A 15,516-nucleotide genomic window follows, 5' to 3' on the forward strand; every position below is an offset into this window, starting at 1 on the left:
TTCTAATGCTGTTGACATTAATTCCGTGTTGTGCGCATTTTTCTTTTCTTCTTTCAGCCTCGCTGTTGCCACTGCCACAACTTCTGATGCTGCTGTTGTTGTTGTTGGTTGCTGCCCCTCGCAACTCTCTTTCGACTCACATGTCAACGCTCTACTTTGCTGCGCCAGTCAATGATTTATCGCAATCGTAGCGCCCCAGCAACAACAACCTCAACAGCAGCAACAGCCGTCGAGATTACAAATGTGGATGGATACTTAACAAGTCTGTGGGCTGCTGCTGCCTGATTCTGATTCTAATACGAATTAAGGACGCGACAGCATCGAACTTGCATAATTATATAGATATTTATACCCTATATATAATTTCAGCATATTATTGAAATATGTTTATATACAGAAAAAATAAAGAGCTTTTCGGATCGGCTAAAATGTTTTGGGAAGTCTTCTTTAAAATGAATACAAATTTAGGTATTTATAAAGAAGACTTTCGCATGGTTATTGTAGTTTCTCAAATATATTTTGATATTCCTCTAAAATGTTCTTATTTTAAACGTTTTAATAGATAAAAGTGAAAAAAGCTAGCTCAAAAAGACAATGGTTATATATTTTTTTGCATTTAATTAATAAAAATATGTAACTTATGTTTTTGAACTGTGTGCAAGAAAACATAAAGATTCAATTCAAATAAATCATTAAATTATTTCTGTAAGAATCGAATTTTAGAAAATGTTAATTTGTTAAAATCTTCTGTATATAGTATAGTACTTATTTTGATTATTTTTAAAACCTTTCTTAAGAACAGTAAAGTGATGAAGCATCGAACACAAATTTGATATGCATTACTAGCGCCATCTATCGTTCGCAGGCTTGAAATATTACGAAAACAGTCTATAGAAGTTTACAAAAACTATTCCAGAGTATCTGAAAGTTGCATAGTTTCTTGGGTCCAGCTGCCAAATAGTTCCAATTGCCTGTGTCACATTACTAGAAATTGTTTCATAAGTTTGAATAAACAAATGTTGCTGTCTGAGCCAACGAAAGTCTCATTTGGCCGTTTTGTTTGACCAAATTGGTGTGCGATGCCAATTTGGGCGATAAGCTGGCGCTGCCTTTACCTTTACAGCACAGCTCGACACGGTATTAAGAAGCGAAAGAGAGAAAATCAACAAAACGATGACCCGATTATGATATGAGAGCGTCTATAATTGCCATATGTATACACAAATGAAAACTGTATGTATCTTTTCGGTCCGTCGATCCGTCTGTCCATTTTTCTCACCACTGTTGTTTGTGATTAATGCCTTGGGCGCAGAGCAATGCCAAAACCTAGTAGAGCAACGCGAGGCGGCTGAAACGGAAACTGAAAACTTTGTCTGACCTTTGATCAACGCATAGACCGAGTCAAGAGAGAGGGATGGAGGGAGAGTGGAAAGGGGGATAAACATAAGTGCGAGTATTATAGAGATCCGAGTTGTGGCTATTTATAAAGCCGGCTAACTGAAACAAAAAAAGGAGCAAAGCAAATAAACCCCGCGTTCTGCGTTCGACAACTTGTTAAACTTCAAACTGTCTGCAAACGCGACATTGTCTGATAAACGACAACAGCAACAGCAGCAGCAACAACAACAACAACAATAACAAGTAGAGGTGCAACATCCATGCTGAGTGGGCAACTGTCTGGCGATTGCATCTGCTCTCAGTCTCAGTTGCTGACTCTGACTGCAAGTCTTACTCTGACTGAGACTCTGTGGCTAAAGCTGGGGCTGGGGTCTGTATTGTGGTCTGTGTTGTGGTCAGGATGCAGCAGGCAGCACGCCAACACTTTTTGTTTCAACGCGCACGATAGTGAAATGTGGCCCGGCTCAATGTGGACTCCGATGGACTGGCCCTTCGATCGAACCTGATGTCGACGTCGACGTCGAAGCCGATGCCGCTGCCAGATGGAGCCGACAGCCTAAGTGGATCGTTGCATCGCTGCAACTTGGAGCTGAACTTGCAGTTGCGTCTCACATGGCAGTTGAAGGCTGTCGAGCATCGAGAGAGGGGGAAGCGGTTAACAAGGGGGGTTTGGCAGGGGCAGCTTTAAATGCACTTTATTTGTTTTTTTTGCGCCAGAGACTCGTGAGCCGCCCTCTCATCACCATAACGAGCTGTCAATTGCCAGAGCTCTTGCATGTAAATTACTAACTGCGGCCAAAAGACTCTCTGACTTTCTGACTTCGTATTGCTTGACTTGACCAACACTCCAATCGTGGCTTAAAGTCAACAGATCAAGCTATCAACCGTTAGCATGCACCGGCTAGATGAAAAACATTTTCAAATTCCGAAAAGTTCAAGGAAAGAAAAGTGGAAAGTCAAGGAAGATGTTTTTCTTATGCACTGAGAAATAAATAGCTAAACTAAATCAGTAGAAGAGTATGCTAAAGTCGTAGGAATTAATATTGAAAGTGAATTTAGATATACTTATGTATCGTAGCTAAAGATATCGAAAGTATTTCTTCAGATGGGATTACCTTTAATGTTCTTCAAGAAAAATATTGTGAAAAATTGATTACACAAAAAACCAGAAGAAGAACTGAGAATTTATCTTTTTTGCAAAATTTACGTTCCTAACAATAGATCCACAATAAATTGCTATTGCAACAGCTATATGCATGTTTATTTATAAAAAGTATTACAATATAAAAGTATATTATGAAAGTAAAAAAAATCGAATGAAAAACATATTAAAACAAGCTATGAATGAAATCCCACAGACAACAGTCAAAGTCCTTATCCTTATTCTTATTCTTGTTCTTATTGGAGTCGTCCTTATCCTTGTCGAGTTCATCGAGCCTCTTCTTCAATGCCTTGAGTAGCTTGTCATCACTGAAAATAGCCCGAAAGACACGCTCAGTGTATCTGTCGTAGACTCCCAGTTTCTCGAGCAGACTGATCACACGCTTCTCGAAGGCAGTGTAGTTTTCCGATTCATTCGCTTGGCGGATAAGAGACTGATCGGCATTCGAATTACTCTGCTTCTTCTCACCGTAGTTCCGGTAGGCATGATATGCCCTGATCTTCTCGTCCAGCTTATCAAGGGGCAGAGCAGCAGCCAACGATAAGCGTTGAAATTGTCTCTGGAATTCCTCATCTTGGGATTTCGTTGGCGAATCCTGATGCTCCTTCAGAGTGCTGTGGATTCTCTTCGTCACAATATCGTTCAGTTTTTCCAGCGGTTGCTTGGACTGTTCCAACACGGACTCGCTTAGGATGCACTGCATCAGCAGCAACAACAGCGATAGCTTCAGTGCTTGGCTTAGTGCTGACATGACTTCTGACTTCTATTTTGCAGCTTGGACTGATGACAGGCTCTGGGCATCAACTCGTTTATAAAGCGTTTAAAGTTCGCTGATAAGACCCAAGTTATGTTGCAACCCAGTAATTGCATTTTAAAGGCTCAAGGCCCGCATGTGGCGCCAAAGTTTAACTTTTTATGTACGTATATTCCAATAGCTCAAGTGTCACTAGTAAACAATATTTTAAATTTATAGTTGCGTAACAGAATTATGTTGTTTAGGTATGTACTTATGTTGTACGAATTCTGAACTTAAAAAAAAATAGCTAAACAAATTATGGCTACCCTTAACCTAAATTATTTATAGATGTAGGTATTTTCAATAGACAGAAGGGAAAACACGTTTATAACTTGTAAAAGTTGTGGCTGAATTTTATAAGATGTTGACATGCCAACTTAAAAATTAAGTTAAAAAAAATATATATATTTATTGAAGTAGTAGAAATATTTTGTTGTTATAGCCAATGAACAATTTCACTGAGGTTCACAAGCTTTGGAAGTAAACTGCAATATTTTTAATGTTTTAACTTCGTTTTCCAGATACTTAGATTGAACTTGCTTGTTAGTTGATATTTATTGAACAAATATTTAAAATCTTTTAGATTACAGTCAGCGTAATTATCAAAGCGAAGAAATCTTAAGTAACAGTCGTGATCTATTTTAACAAGTAAGAAAGTTACAGTCGAGTGTGCTCGACTGTGTGATACCCGCTACTCATTTTGAATAAAAGCAAAATATTGCGATATTTTTTTTCAAAATATACCGAAAATGCTACAAAAATACTAAAAACATGCCAAATATTTAATATATCCATACAGTGCCATATTCAAAATATACCATAGACGGCACAATATACCAGATTGCCAGCCAAAGCAACTAAGACCCCTAGTAAGTAGGCGTTTTTACTCATACAAAAGCATTTCTTTAATAACTTCCACAATTTTCATCTGATCGCAGACAAATTTTCAGGAATCATAACTACTATTGTTATTATCGTTTACACCAAAATTCGTAGCTTTAAAATTACGCTTGTTATTCGATTTTATTGATTTGCGGGAGTGGAAGTGGGCGTGGCAAAAGTTGAAAAAAACTTTTAGTCTCTGAGATCCAGTGTTTCATACGGATAGACAGACAGACGGACATGGCAAGATCGTCTCGGCTGTTGATGCTGATCAAGAATATATTAATAAAAACTCAGTCCCATCGTCGGTTTGAAAGTATTCGAGCATAATTTTGAGTATTTCGGAGATTGACCCTAATGTCAACACGCGACTGAAAGAAATTGAGAGGCTCCTTGGACAAACAGAACAGAAAAAATTACAGACAATCATCCGACATTGAAATGTCTTCTGCCGAAAGAGAATTTAGGCCGAAACTCTAGGTTATCATTTCTTGACCTCTCTCGCTCAGATCTATTGCGCGGAATCCACATCAGCTTCTGACATTCAATGACTTTAACGAAATATTTAGTTCCAAATTCATTTTGTTTGCGGGCAGTCGAAAAATTTAAAATGGGCAGAATAAAATTTAACGGAGTTTTGTTACTGATGGTCCTTCAAATATTATTGGTGGCTACAACAACTGGAGATGAAGTGAGATCAAAGACATAATACTAAAAAGAATAAAGAGTGATTAAAGTGTATACGTTTTCTTCCTATCAGACGTATGAATCAGACCAAAAAAACTGTGAAACCGTTGCTCGATATTATTAGACAGCTCGGAAATAAGTTAGAACAAAGTGAAACTAAGGAAAAGCAGATAAGTGAATTAAATTCTGATCTTATGGAAAAATATCATGAAATTGTAAGAATTCATGAAACATTCATGAAAGAGGCAGATCTATTAAATGAGTATAAAAACAAAGTAATCAAAGGGGGAAAACGATTTGCAATTGTGTCAAAATAAGGTTGATAAATCTGAATCTGAAATTAATTCACAACAAAATATGATTCTTAAATTAAAAGAACAACTAACAGATAAATTCACCAACTTAGAAAATTGTCAAGTTCAATTTAAATCTCTTAATTCTAGATTAATTGAAAAAGATGAAAATATAAAGAGATTTAGTGAGATTATTAAAAATAACACAGAACATCAGAAAACACTTGAGTTGGAATTAGAGAAGAGTAAATCAATATTAATAAATCATGAAAATAATATTCAGTTAAGTCGCTCAGAAGTCAACAAATTAAATAGGACATCAGAGAACAATAGAGAAGAACAGAAAAAGTTTCAATTGAAATTAACAGAAACTGAAACTAAGCTAAGTCAATCTGAACTTGATAAATTTAATCCCATATCATGCATCCCTTTCGGAGATGATTCAGGAGTTAATCAACTCAATGTCTCTGGCATAGGTTTATTCAATGTTTTGTGCGATAGTCAGTTAGCTGGACCTGGATGGATTGTAATACAACAACGAGTTGGGGGAAATGAGAATTTCACTAGGGATTGGGCAACGTATCGCAAAGGTTTCGGTTCTTTTGAAAGTGATTTCTTTCTTGGTTTAGAGAAAGTACATCGTATCACGAGCTTGCAGCGTTTCGAACTTTACATACATTTGGTCAATGAGGATGGAAGAACTTACAACGCTCGCTATGACGACTTCAAAATATCTAATGAAGATAATGGATATACACTGAGTTTGGGTAAATTCAATGGAACTATTAGTGAGGATGCCATGAGAGACTATGAAAACATGAAATTCACAACATTCGATAACGACAACGACGAAGAAGATGAGGCGAATTGCGCAGACTTGTATGAAAGTGGCTGGTGGTACAATTATTGTTCTCTTTTGTAAATATTGCAAATTTGTATTTTCGAAGGAATACACATAATTATAGATTTTTGTTGTTTCTTAGTTATTTAAATGCACCATATCTACATTGGTGGAGCAATGAGTACGTTTTACTTAAAGAAGTTAAGATGCTAATTCGCCCCAAAGAAGAGATGAAGAAGTGATAAACTGAAAAGCTGAAATTCCCATATTTGACTCAATTATGTAAACATTTATATATAATTGATGCATTAAGAAATTGCATTCTGAAAAATAAAACAATCGACTATTTAATGCAGCGATTTATTTTTTTAATGGAAATATTTCAGTTTTTATTGCATTTAATTTATGTTTTGATGTAGCAAATTTTAAGTATCTTTTTTTTGCAACATTAGTTGATGAAAAGGTATAAATAATTACACAAAGCAGTGTATTATAGTATTTATTTTCTTCTTATTAGACAGATGAATTCGACCAACAAATGGAAGAACAGTGCCAAATTTATAACTATAAAAGTAAGAAAGCTACAGTCGAGTGTGCTCGACTGTGAGATACGCACTACCCATTTTGAATTAAACCGAAATATTGCGGTATTATTCTCAAAATATATCAAACATACTACAAAAATACTTAAAATATACCAAATGGTATTTTTGGTATATTAAGATAGGACCACATTCAAAATATACCATAGACTACACAATATAACAGATTATCAGCCAAAGCAACTAAGAGCCTTAATAGGTAGGCGTTTTTGCCTTTAATAACTTCGGCAATTTTTATCACAATTACTATAGTTATTATTGTATATATAAAATTCGCGACGCTAGCTTTAATCGATTTTTTTTTTATTTGAGTGGACGGAAATGGGCGTGGTAAAAATTTGAAACAAGCTTGATCTTCGTTCAAACATAACAAATGCTGTCAAAAAATTATAGTTCTATCTCATATATTCTCTGAGATCCAGTGTTTCATATGGACAAACAGACAGACAGACACACAGACGGACATGGCTAGATCGTCTCGGCTGTTGATGCTGATTAAGAATATATATACTTTATAGGGTCGGAGGTGCCTCCTTCTACCTGTTACATATATTTCCTGCCGGCTACCCTATGGGTAGCGGTTATAAAAATTAATGTTCAAGTGGAAAAGAATATTTGCTTCTTGTTGTTCACTTATTTTTTTGATGTATTGAATTTTTTCCGATGAATAATTTATATTTTGATAAATTCCCAATTTTTAAGAAGCGCCAATAAATGTTTCTTTTATTTCTTGAGTCTACAACTTATAATTTAATAAATCGTTATACTTAATACATTTCGAAAGTGTTTGATTAACCCAAAATTGTATTCCAAATATCCCAAATAGGATCAAACTCCTCGTCGGAGTCACTTTCATCACTGTCGACGGTCTGATAAGGGCAATTTTCGGAGTTGATTGTCAGTTTGAAGGCTTTGAGACTATTCGTCTCTGTGTCGGCAATCAACAAATCTCTCTTTTGAATGTGATAAAAAAGTTTACAGGCATCGCTAAGCCTTTCAGTGTGAAAGTAGTTATCAATGACTGCAATGCGACTGTCTATGTCTCCTTCCAGTTTTAATCTCAGCGCATTATAGCTGATGAACTTGTCATAGGCGTGATGCTTCAATGCAAGAGATTCCTCTCCCAGATTTCCTGCAATTCGAAGAATGGTTGACTGCTGATCGAATTCCACATTTCCAACATAATGTCCCGTTTTGGATGTTGCCAAGATATGTTCGATCAGGTGAGTGATTAGTTTGTTTTTATCCTGCGATAAATTGAATATTGTAGTAAGATATGAGAATTCAGTTGTGACTCTAATTTGAAAGTGCGTATCAAAGTCATGATGTACTCCTTACTGATGCTGGTGGTGCTGAAGTTGATGAAGATCCTGTACTTGTGGTTGAATCATCAGGTGTAGAGGTCATTTGAGTTTCCACAACCACTACTAATAAAATTTTTGCAATTTACACAGGTTTTTTTGTACAATTCAAAGGACTCACAAACAGCGCTGAGCATTAGCAGAAGAATTCCAACTTTTAGCTGCATATTTTCAATCTAGTTGCCAGGGTTTCTAAGACTAAACTGATTGACAAACCTGACCTGGTTTCAGGTTTTTATACACACATTTTGTCGAACTGAAAAACTAAGATAAAACATAATTGGAATTGTTAGTTTTCAAAACAAATACTAAATGTTGTCATAAATTTTCACAAGTTATTTTCTTAGCATTACATCCGCATGCTTTTGATATGGAGCTAAAGTTTATTTAGTCTTCAAAATATTTGTCAATATTATGTTTTGAGAAATTATTAATTTTTATTTAAAGGAATTACTTAGAAATGATTTTATATATATTTTATATATATATATATACTATTTTTCTAAACATTAAAAATATTTATTTATTTGATATCGCTTTTTTACATCAATAAACACTTCAGCTCCTAGAGCAATTTGTAAGAGACTGCACACCTCTCTGTAATTCTCTAGTGTGTTTGTCTGCTCTAGCTATTTTCAAGCAATTTTTCAATTAGCAAAAGATAATTGAAAGTGTCACAAGCTTATATTTTACGTATTCCTGTTAATTATAGTACATAAATTAAATTCTCAAACACCTGAAGCTAGTTTAAACGTAGAATTCAACCTTTGGACTAAGTTGAAATAAACCTTACTAATTAAATTGAATTGAGTTCAACTTCCATCTAAACATAATTTACATATTATTTTATCAAGCTTTTTTGCGTTGATTTCAAGAGAAATCATTGTTTTATTAATTTGCAGAAAAGAGAGAATTAATAAATAGCTAAACCTCAATTTGAATTTTCAAAATCTTTTCCTTTTTTGCAGTTGGTTTCCCTAAAGCAGAATGCAAACGAGTTCATACTCAACGGCTATTTAAATATATTCCACAAGTTGTGTGGAACGTAATGGCGGCAAACAGCTGCGCTGAGCTCAACCACACGTGAGCGCAGGTGAGAGCCCGGAGAGTAAGAGAGAGCGAGAGTGTACGATCCACAGCACAAAACGATGACGATAACTATGACGATAACAAAAACAACTACAATGAAGACGAAGACGAAGGCGAAGACGACGTGGTCGGTCGATTGTCTTGGTGGGTTGCTGCTGCTTGCTGGTCTCTCTGCGTCGGCTGTTAGTCTTGCAGTTGGTTTTCCATAACGTTGCTGGTACGACGATTCAGTTCTTGAACGACTGCTGGCCGTGTTGGTAGCAAATCGCGGAACGCTGCATTGCTCGCAAGCAACAACGACAAAAAGAAACAAAAACACACGTTACGTTAACGTGTTAACGAACGCCGGAGTGTGGAGTTCGAGAGTCGAGTCCCAGAGTCGAGAGCCGAGTCGAGCGTAGAGTGTGGAGAGTCGGACGGCGGTAGACGCGGCGTGTTTTTGCTTTTTGGAAGACGTTACTTTGTTTCGGTTTATGGACATTTTGTGAAATGCAAAACAAAAACAAAATCCAAACGCAGCAAAGGCAAACAGCAAAAGCAGCAGCAAATCTCACACAACGATTCAACAAAGTGAAATTTAGTTTTGAATGCGATTTGAAAATTAATTGGCAAGAAAGGCATAAATGATTGCAAATTAAGCGTATTTTTGAAAAAACGAAATCGCCCTAACAAGAAAGAAATACAAAAAAAATAAAAAGTAATAAGAAAATAAGCTAAAAAACAAGTTTAAAAAGGTGCAAACGAACCTAATAATATATAATTGAAATCAATAGCAATATCAAAGTGCAAATCAGTTTGTGTATAAATAAATAAAAGCGTAATTATACAAAGCAACCAAACAAGGCGTTTAACTAGACGCAAAATCTTTGCTCCAAAGGTGCGTAAAATAGGAAATTACTTTTCTGTAAGTGCCCAAAAAACAATAGTAAAAAGAACATTATACGTAAATTGAAAACAGCTGAGAAAATAGTAATAAATGGAATATGCTAATAGGAACATAAACATAAACCTTATCAGCTGACAAAACATAAACAAAAGCATTGAGAAGTAGCAAATACGAAATTAACAGGGAAATAAACCTATGAACTTTTTTTCCATTTCCAAAGTGGTTCTGGTCTTCGTTGTTGTTGTTGTCGTCGATGTCGTTGTTGTTGTGGTGTAATGCAAAGTTTTGGTGGCGCAAAAATAAATACAACAATATTCCCATATAGCTAAAGCAATGTGCATAAGTGTGGAGTACATGTGTATGTACTATATGTGTGTAGTATATGCAGCAGCAGCGGCAGCAACAACAAGAAAACTGTTAAAACCAGTTTGCAGCCAACGGCGACGGGCGGCGCATGCGCCAAACAGAACTCCAGAGCAACTACAACAACAACAACTACAACGAGAAACTGGCAAGAGCCAGAGAAAAGTTGGTAGGGCTGAAGCCTCAACCTCTGTCGCAGTCGCAGCCGCAGCCGAGGCGAATCTTTGAGCAAACTGTGAAGAAGCCGGCCCAAAAGACGTTCAACATCTGAAAAGGAGGCGCAACAGAAGCTGCTGCCAGCAGATGTTGGATGCTGCTGACTGCGCTGCGGACGGCGACCGAGAGAATTGATAAAGCAGTTTAAGAACGTACAAAAAAAAAGAACGAAATGTTGCTTAGAAAACACTTAAGACTAGGCTACCGAAGTGAAGGGCATTGCAACACAGTTGTGCAAACAGACAGCGCATCAGTCAGCCATTCAGTCAGTCAGTCACGCAGTCAGTCATTCACTCAGTGAAGCAAAATTAAAATTGTTGTGTTTCAAGGCTGCGCCTCCAGTCTTCATCTCCTCAAAAAAGTATTTGCACAGCAGCAGTGTGGCACTTCAATTTCAATTTCATATCAGCGCTGCTGTTATCTGAGCTTAAGATACAAGCGTGCGAGCTGCAGCGCCAGATAAGTGAGATAAGCTCGAAGAAATGCCAAAAAACACAAAGCGAAAAAGAAACAAGACAGCGAGCGAGACAGCGAGAGAGAGAGAGAGAGGGAGAGAGATAAATAATAATGAAAACAGAAAACACGTCGAAAAGATGTGAAAGAGCTCAGACACCTGCCGCATGCAGCTAAAAACGAAACCCCCAAGGGAAGCAGAAAGAGAGAAAGATAGAGAGAGGATTCGGACTCTAAAATCCCTGTCGAGTTGCCAATTCCCAGTTCTGAGTGTATTTTGTGTGCCCTTTTGCTTGTGTCGGTCTCTTTTGGGATTTATTCATTCATGCATTTCGTGTCCGTTTCATTTGCCCAACTCAATTCCGAGTCCGAGTCCAAATCTCCGCTTTGTCTTGCATGCAAATTTTTGCGTTTCATTTTCTTTCGACTCGCGTCGAGTCGTGTTGAGACCAAGAGCAAGCAAGTAAATAAGTGCAGATACTTACTTATATAAGTAGAAGTACACCTCAATACACAAATATACACAAACATATATATATATATATATATATATATAGGTGTAGGTAGAATTACGTTGAGTGTGCACGACAAAGGTAGATAAACCAAAAGAATGAATAGAACAATTTTGCCGAGAGCAAATACTCTCACCTTTAATATGTTGCATCTAAAGATCTGCACAAGAAGTGTTATCTCTCAGGAAAGATTAACATATATATTTTTTTTAAGTATATTCACCTTATCGCAATGAAATTTCGGAGAGCAATAGAGTAATTTGAATAAAGTTTTTGACCACTAATCATAATAAAATTCTTTTTTGAAAATTATTCATACTCAATTCACTATTCAAACCTTATTTACCCTATGAATAGCAACAACGTTTATTGAACGATCGCTTTACAATTTTTGGAATCAATGTTGAAATGTTTAATAATTAGTTCAGACTTAATTTAAATAATCTTTCGCAAGTTAATTTTCAGCATGGATTAAAAAAAAACCCAATGCAAATCAAAGTATAGCTGAGTAAATTGAATGCTGTCTATTACAAGCGTATTCACAAATCTATAACACTCTTGTTGGCTCACTTACCACATACATATATATATATAGGGTATCAAAAGCCATAAAGTAAAGAAAAGAAATAACCGCATAAAGCTCTTTGTACAATTCCTGAAAATGGTCTGGTGCCCGTTTGTTGTTGTTGTTGTCGCCGTTGTTGCTGTTGTTGCTGTTGGCCGTGTTGTGTTGCCCAGGGTCATGCCAAGTCACAAGCCAAGCGAGCAACTTTCATTAAAGCCAAACCCACAAAAGCATACCAAGACAGCCAGCCAGCCAGGGCATTATATGTTTATGTTTGGCGATCTATAACTCCATTGAGCCACAGTGTTCAATCAACTGTGTCAAAGATCACAGCGGCAACAAACAATTTATGATTATAATTAAGCTCAGATCCCCAGTCTCCAGTCTCCTCCACTTGCCCATTATGCAACAATCTTGACTTTTGTCTTGACTTGTCTTGTCTTGAGTCTCATGATCTTGACTTGAACTACTCGTAAAATCCACAAGTTTGTTCTAAGTTGGCCGCTCCCCGATTGCGAAATTTGCAATTTATTTAATGCCTTATTAACAATTTCGAAATTGTTCAAAGCGGAAATAAAGTTTCGTTCTGATTCGAAAGCATAGCATTAATTCTGAATGGATGAATAGAAATTAGCTTTAATGCTGATGTTAGCGCTTATCAAAACATTATTTTATGATCCCATTTAGTTTAAGCAATTTATTTTGAATTGATTAAAATTTAAAAATCTTTGTAATTTGGAGACTCATTTAAAAACAAACAGAGAATTAATTAGTTATTTAAAAACAAGTTACGAAGTGAGTAGAATTTAAAGATGGCAAACTGAAATTAAGACTTTGCATAACTTTAAAAAGTTTTAAGCAAGTTAAGAACAGAATAAATATAGTAATTAAAATGTTATTACTTTTCTATTACTATTTGTTGCAACATTGTACTATTCAAATAAGTAATATACTGAAGATTAAAGGGGAAACATAATTCCATCTTTATTTTCTATGTAGATTTTCTCATCATAAAATTCTCTCTTCTTTTGTCATAAGATTTTCCATCTGTTTCTTTGATAGACATTTCTATTTATCGTCAGATCAATTTGTCTGTTATAAACAAGTTGTTTTCCCAAAACAACCAATTGTTATTTGTACAAACAAATTTTATAGCTGTCATAGAAACATTGAGCAAATCGTTGTTTATGAGCTATAAACTATTTGAGTTCAGTTCTATTTCCATTCTATTTTGATATAAGTATTTTCATGGGAACTTTTTGTAAATTGAGGTTCGCTTTGGCTTTAGCTTGAGTTTGGGTTTGGGTTTGAGTATTCTGTCACCCTTGTTGGGTCTTTGCTGCTGTCCTTGAATGGCGCCCGCATGGACTTGCAACCCGTAATTAACTGTCATTGGATAACTGCTTTGACTCTTAGTTGTTGTTGTTGTTGGCAATTCGCAGTTGGCAGTTGGCAGTTGGCAGTTGGCGGTTGTCAGTTGGCGCTTGGCTCATCGGCTAATTAATCATTTGTTCGAAATGCCAATTTGTTATTTTTCAATTTTTTTGCGTTTGTTTCTTTTCTTACAATTAAGCAACTTTTGTGCAATTGTATAATAATAATAATACAAAAAAGTGTGCGCTCATTTGTTTCTCGTTTTTTTTTCGATATCAAAATATTGTTGGCTTTTTATTCATATTTCTTGCTTCCCCACAGCGAGGTTAAACTTTGACCTAGTTAATTCAATTTGAATTGTTGCGACGTCGTGTGCCGCTAATTCATCATCATTGTGTGTTGCAAATGTTATGAGCATATTTCAAATTGTGCAAATATTTGCGCAGATCCGCAATTAAATAAAGCCTACATTTCAGCGTCACCTATTACCAAATTCCTCTTTAAATACATCTGCCACTTGAAATACCTCGGCGAAAACTAAAAGTCTTTTTTTTTCTGCCAGAACTTGACCAGACATTTGGCTATAAATACCTCAAGCTGGAACACTTGAGTCTACAGCTGCCGCCAACAGACAAAACAAAATAAGTTATTAATATATTAGTTATTTAAACAATTCGCAGTGTCAGCAAGAAAAACAAAATACGATATTAATAATAGCGATGGAGATGAAGAGGCCGAAGAGCCTCTCAAAGCTGTCAACGAACAACGCAATCTTGGTGATGTGGGCGTGTGCGCAACTAGAGGTGGTAGTCGATAACTATCGTAGCCATTAAAGATAGTCATGTTACAAATGAAAGCTGTTAAAGTGTAAACGCTCTCTTTTGGGAAGTTTCGCTCTTAGAGCGCAAAGTTGAAATAAACCTGAATCAAAAATCATTTACATATTAGTTATAGACAATTACCAAAGTGCTACACATCTAATGATAGATGGTCAATAACTATTTCAGCCACTTCAAATAATTACAAATTATAGGCGTTGAAGTGTAAAATTTGTTAATTTTTTAATGAGAACACAGCCAGTTACCAAGTTCCGCTTATTGCGCTAAGTTTAAAGAACCCGGAATCATTAATCAAAACTAAAGTGCTACAAATCTATCGAATGCTAGTTGATAACTATCGTCACTAAGAATAATTACAAACGTTAATTCCCATAGTAGCCTGTTGCCAAACTCCACTTTCAACTCTCAGGAAAAACCTCTTGACTTCATTAATCATGCATTAGTTATAGGCAATTATTAAAGTGCTACACATCTATCGAATACGATTTCATAACTATCGCAATCTCTAAGAATTAGAGGTGTTAAAATGTAATCTCATTCAGTTCTTAATGAGAACACACCCTGTTGCCAGTTTTCGCTTTGAGCATTAGTTCAAAAACAGTCCTATATCATTAATCATCTACTAGTTATATGAACCATCACTAAAGTGCTACACAACTATCGAATACGAGTTCATAACTATTGCAATCGCTAAGAATTAGAGGTGTTAAAAAGTAAACTCTCTCAGTTCTTAATGAGAAAACAGCCTGTTGCCAAGTTCCGCTCACAGCGTTAAATTCAGAACCATTAATCATGCACTAGTTTTATGGACCATCACTAAAGTGCTACACAACTATCGAATGGCTGTTGTCAAAGTGTTATTATTTTGCTTTTTGTTGGAACTCAATCAGAGGGCGGCTCAGCATGCACTTGATAGTTCATAATGCCGAATTGGGGGATAACCTCATATGGGTGTTATAATACAAGACATTCGAGTGCGCTCGCATATCGGAGCACGTAGTTGTTGTATGCTATGCTATACTATATTGTCTCTTTGTAGCATTTGCGGAAGCAGCAATCAAACAAAATAATGTCGAACGTAATACAATTTCACGCTTGAGACCAGGGCCAAGTATCTTGGCTCGCTTGCTTTGGCTACTGGTTATAGACCGGACAATTAGCCAGCAAAATGTTTTGATTTGTTTTGTTTGCAACGGC

General features: G+C 36.1%; 3 protein-coding genes across 7 annotated transcripts in view; 1 reads left to right on the top strand and 2 right to left on the bottom strand.

Moving 5' to 3' along the window:
• Window positions 1-2,619: 2,619 nt before the first annotated feature.
• LOC132796635 (uncharacterized) lies at window positions 2,620-3,326 on the bottom strand. Its single transcript, XM_060807882.1, has one exon. It carries the CDS (start codon window positions 3,309-3,311, stop codon window positions 2,727-2,729), a length of 585 nt encoding a protein of 194 aa, XP_060663865.1. The 5' UTR covers window positions 3,312-3,326; the 3' UTR covers window positions 2,620-2,726.
• A 4,032-nt stretch (window positions 3,327-7,358) lies between these two features.
• Window positions 7,359-8,598, bottom strand: LOC132783459 (uncharacterized). Of its 3 annotated transcripts, none has more exons than XM_060788623.1 (4): window positions 8,568-8,598; window positions 8,144-8,286; window positions 8,000-8,088; window positions 7,359-7,908 (listed from the first exon to the last, which is right to left on the bottom strand). In XM_060788623.1, exons 2-4 carry the CDS (start codon window positions 8,187-8,189, stop codon window positions 7,453-7,455), a joined length of 591 nt encoding a protein of 196 aa, XP_060644606.1. In that variant the 5' UTR covers window positions 8,190-8,286; window positions 8,568-8,598; the 3' UTR covers window positions 7,359-7,452. The 3 variants fall into 3 exon arrangements, with proteins under 3 accessions (XP_060644606.1, XP_060644605.1, XP_060644607.1); XM_060788622.1 differs by lacking the exon at window positions 8,568-8,598 and adding an exon at window positions 8,477-8,563; XM_060788624.1 differs by lacking the exon at window positions 8,568-8,598 and having other exon boundaries at window positions 8,000-8,085; window positions 8,144-8,302.
• Window positions 8,599-9,298: 700 nt separating this feature from the next.
• Window positions 9,299-15,516, top strand: part of LOC132783458 (uncharacterized) — a 32,625-nt gene continuing 26,407 nt past the window's right edge. For 2 of the 3 annotated variants that reach the window (XM_060788617.1, XM_060788620.1), the window contains exon 1: window positions 9,299-9,988. The gene's annotated coding sequence lies outside the window, so the exon portion shown is untranslated. Of the gene's footprint in view, window positions 10,016-15,516 lie in introns of all 3 variants that reach the window. The other variant, XM_060788619.1, reaches the window with a different exon arrangement.

The sequence above is a fragment of the Drosophila nasuta genome, chromosome 2L (genome assembly GCF_023558535.2).
Source record: "Drosophila nasuta strain 15112-1781.00 chromosome 2L, ASM2355853v1, whole genome shotgun sequence".
In the NCBI taxonomy this organism is placed as follows: Eukaryota; Metazoa; Arthropoda; class Insecta; order Diptera; family Drosophilidae; genus Drosophila; species Drosophila nasuta.

Bases quoted from the DNA above. Each gene is read 5' to 3' on its own strand.
- LOC132796635 (XM_060807882.1), bottom strand. From the start codon at position 3,311: ATGTCAGCACTAAGCCAAGCACTGAAGCTATCGCTGTTGTTGCTGCTG.
- LOC132783459 (XM_060788623.1), bottom strand. From the start codon at position 8,189: ATGCAGCTAAAAGTTGGAATTCTTCTGCTAATGCTCAGCGCTGTTT. The intron at 8,089-8,143 runs GTGAGTCCTTTG...AAATTTTATTAG, and splicing joins GCTAATGCTCAGCGCTGTTT to TAGTGGTTGTGGAAACTCAA. The intron at 7,909-7,999 runs GTAAGGAGTACA...AATTTATCGCAG, and splicing joins CTTCAGCACCACCAGCATCA to GATAAAAACAAACTAATCAC.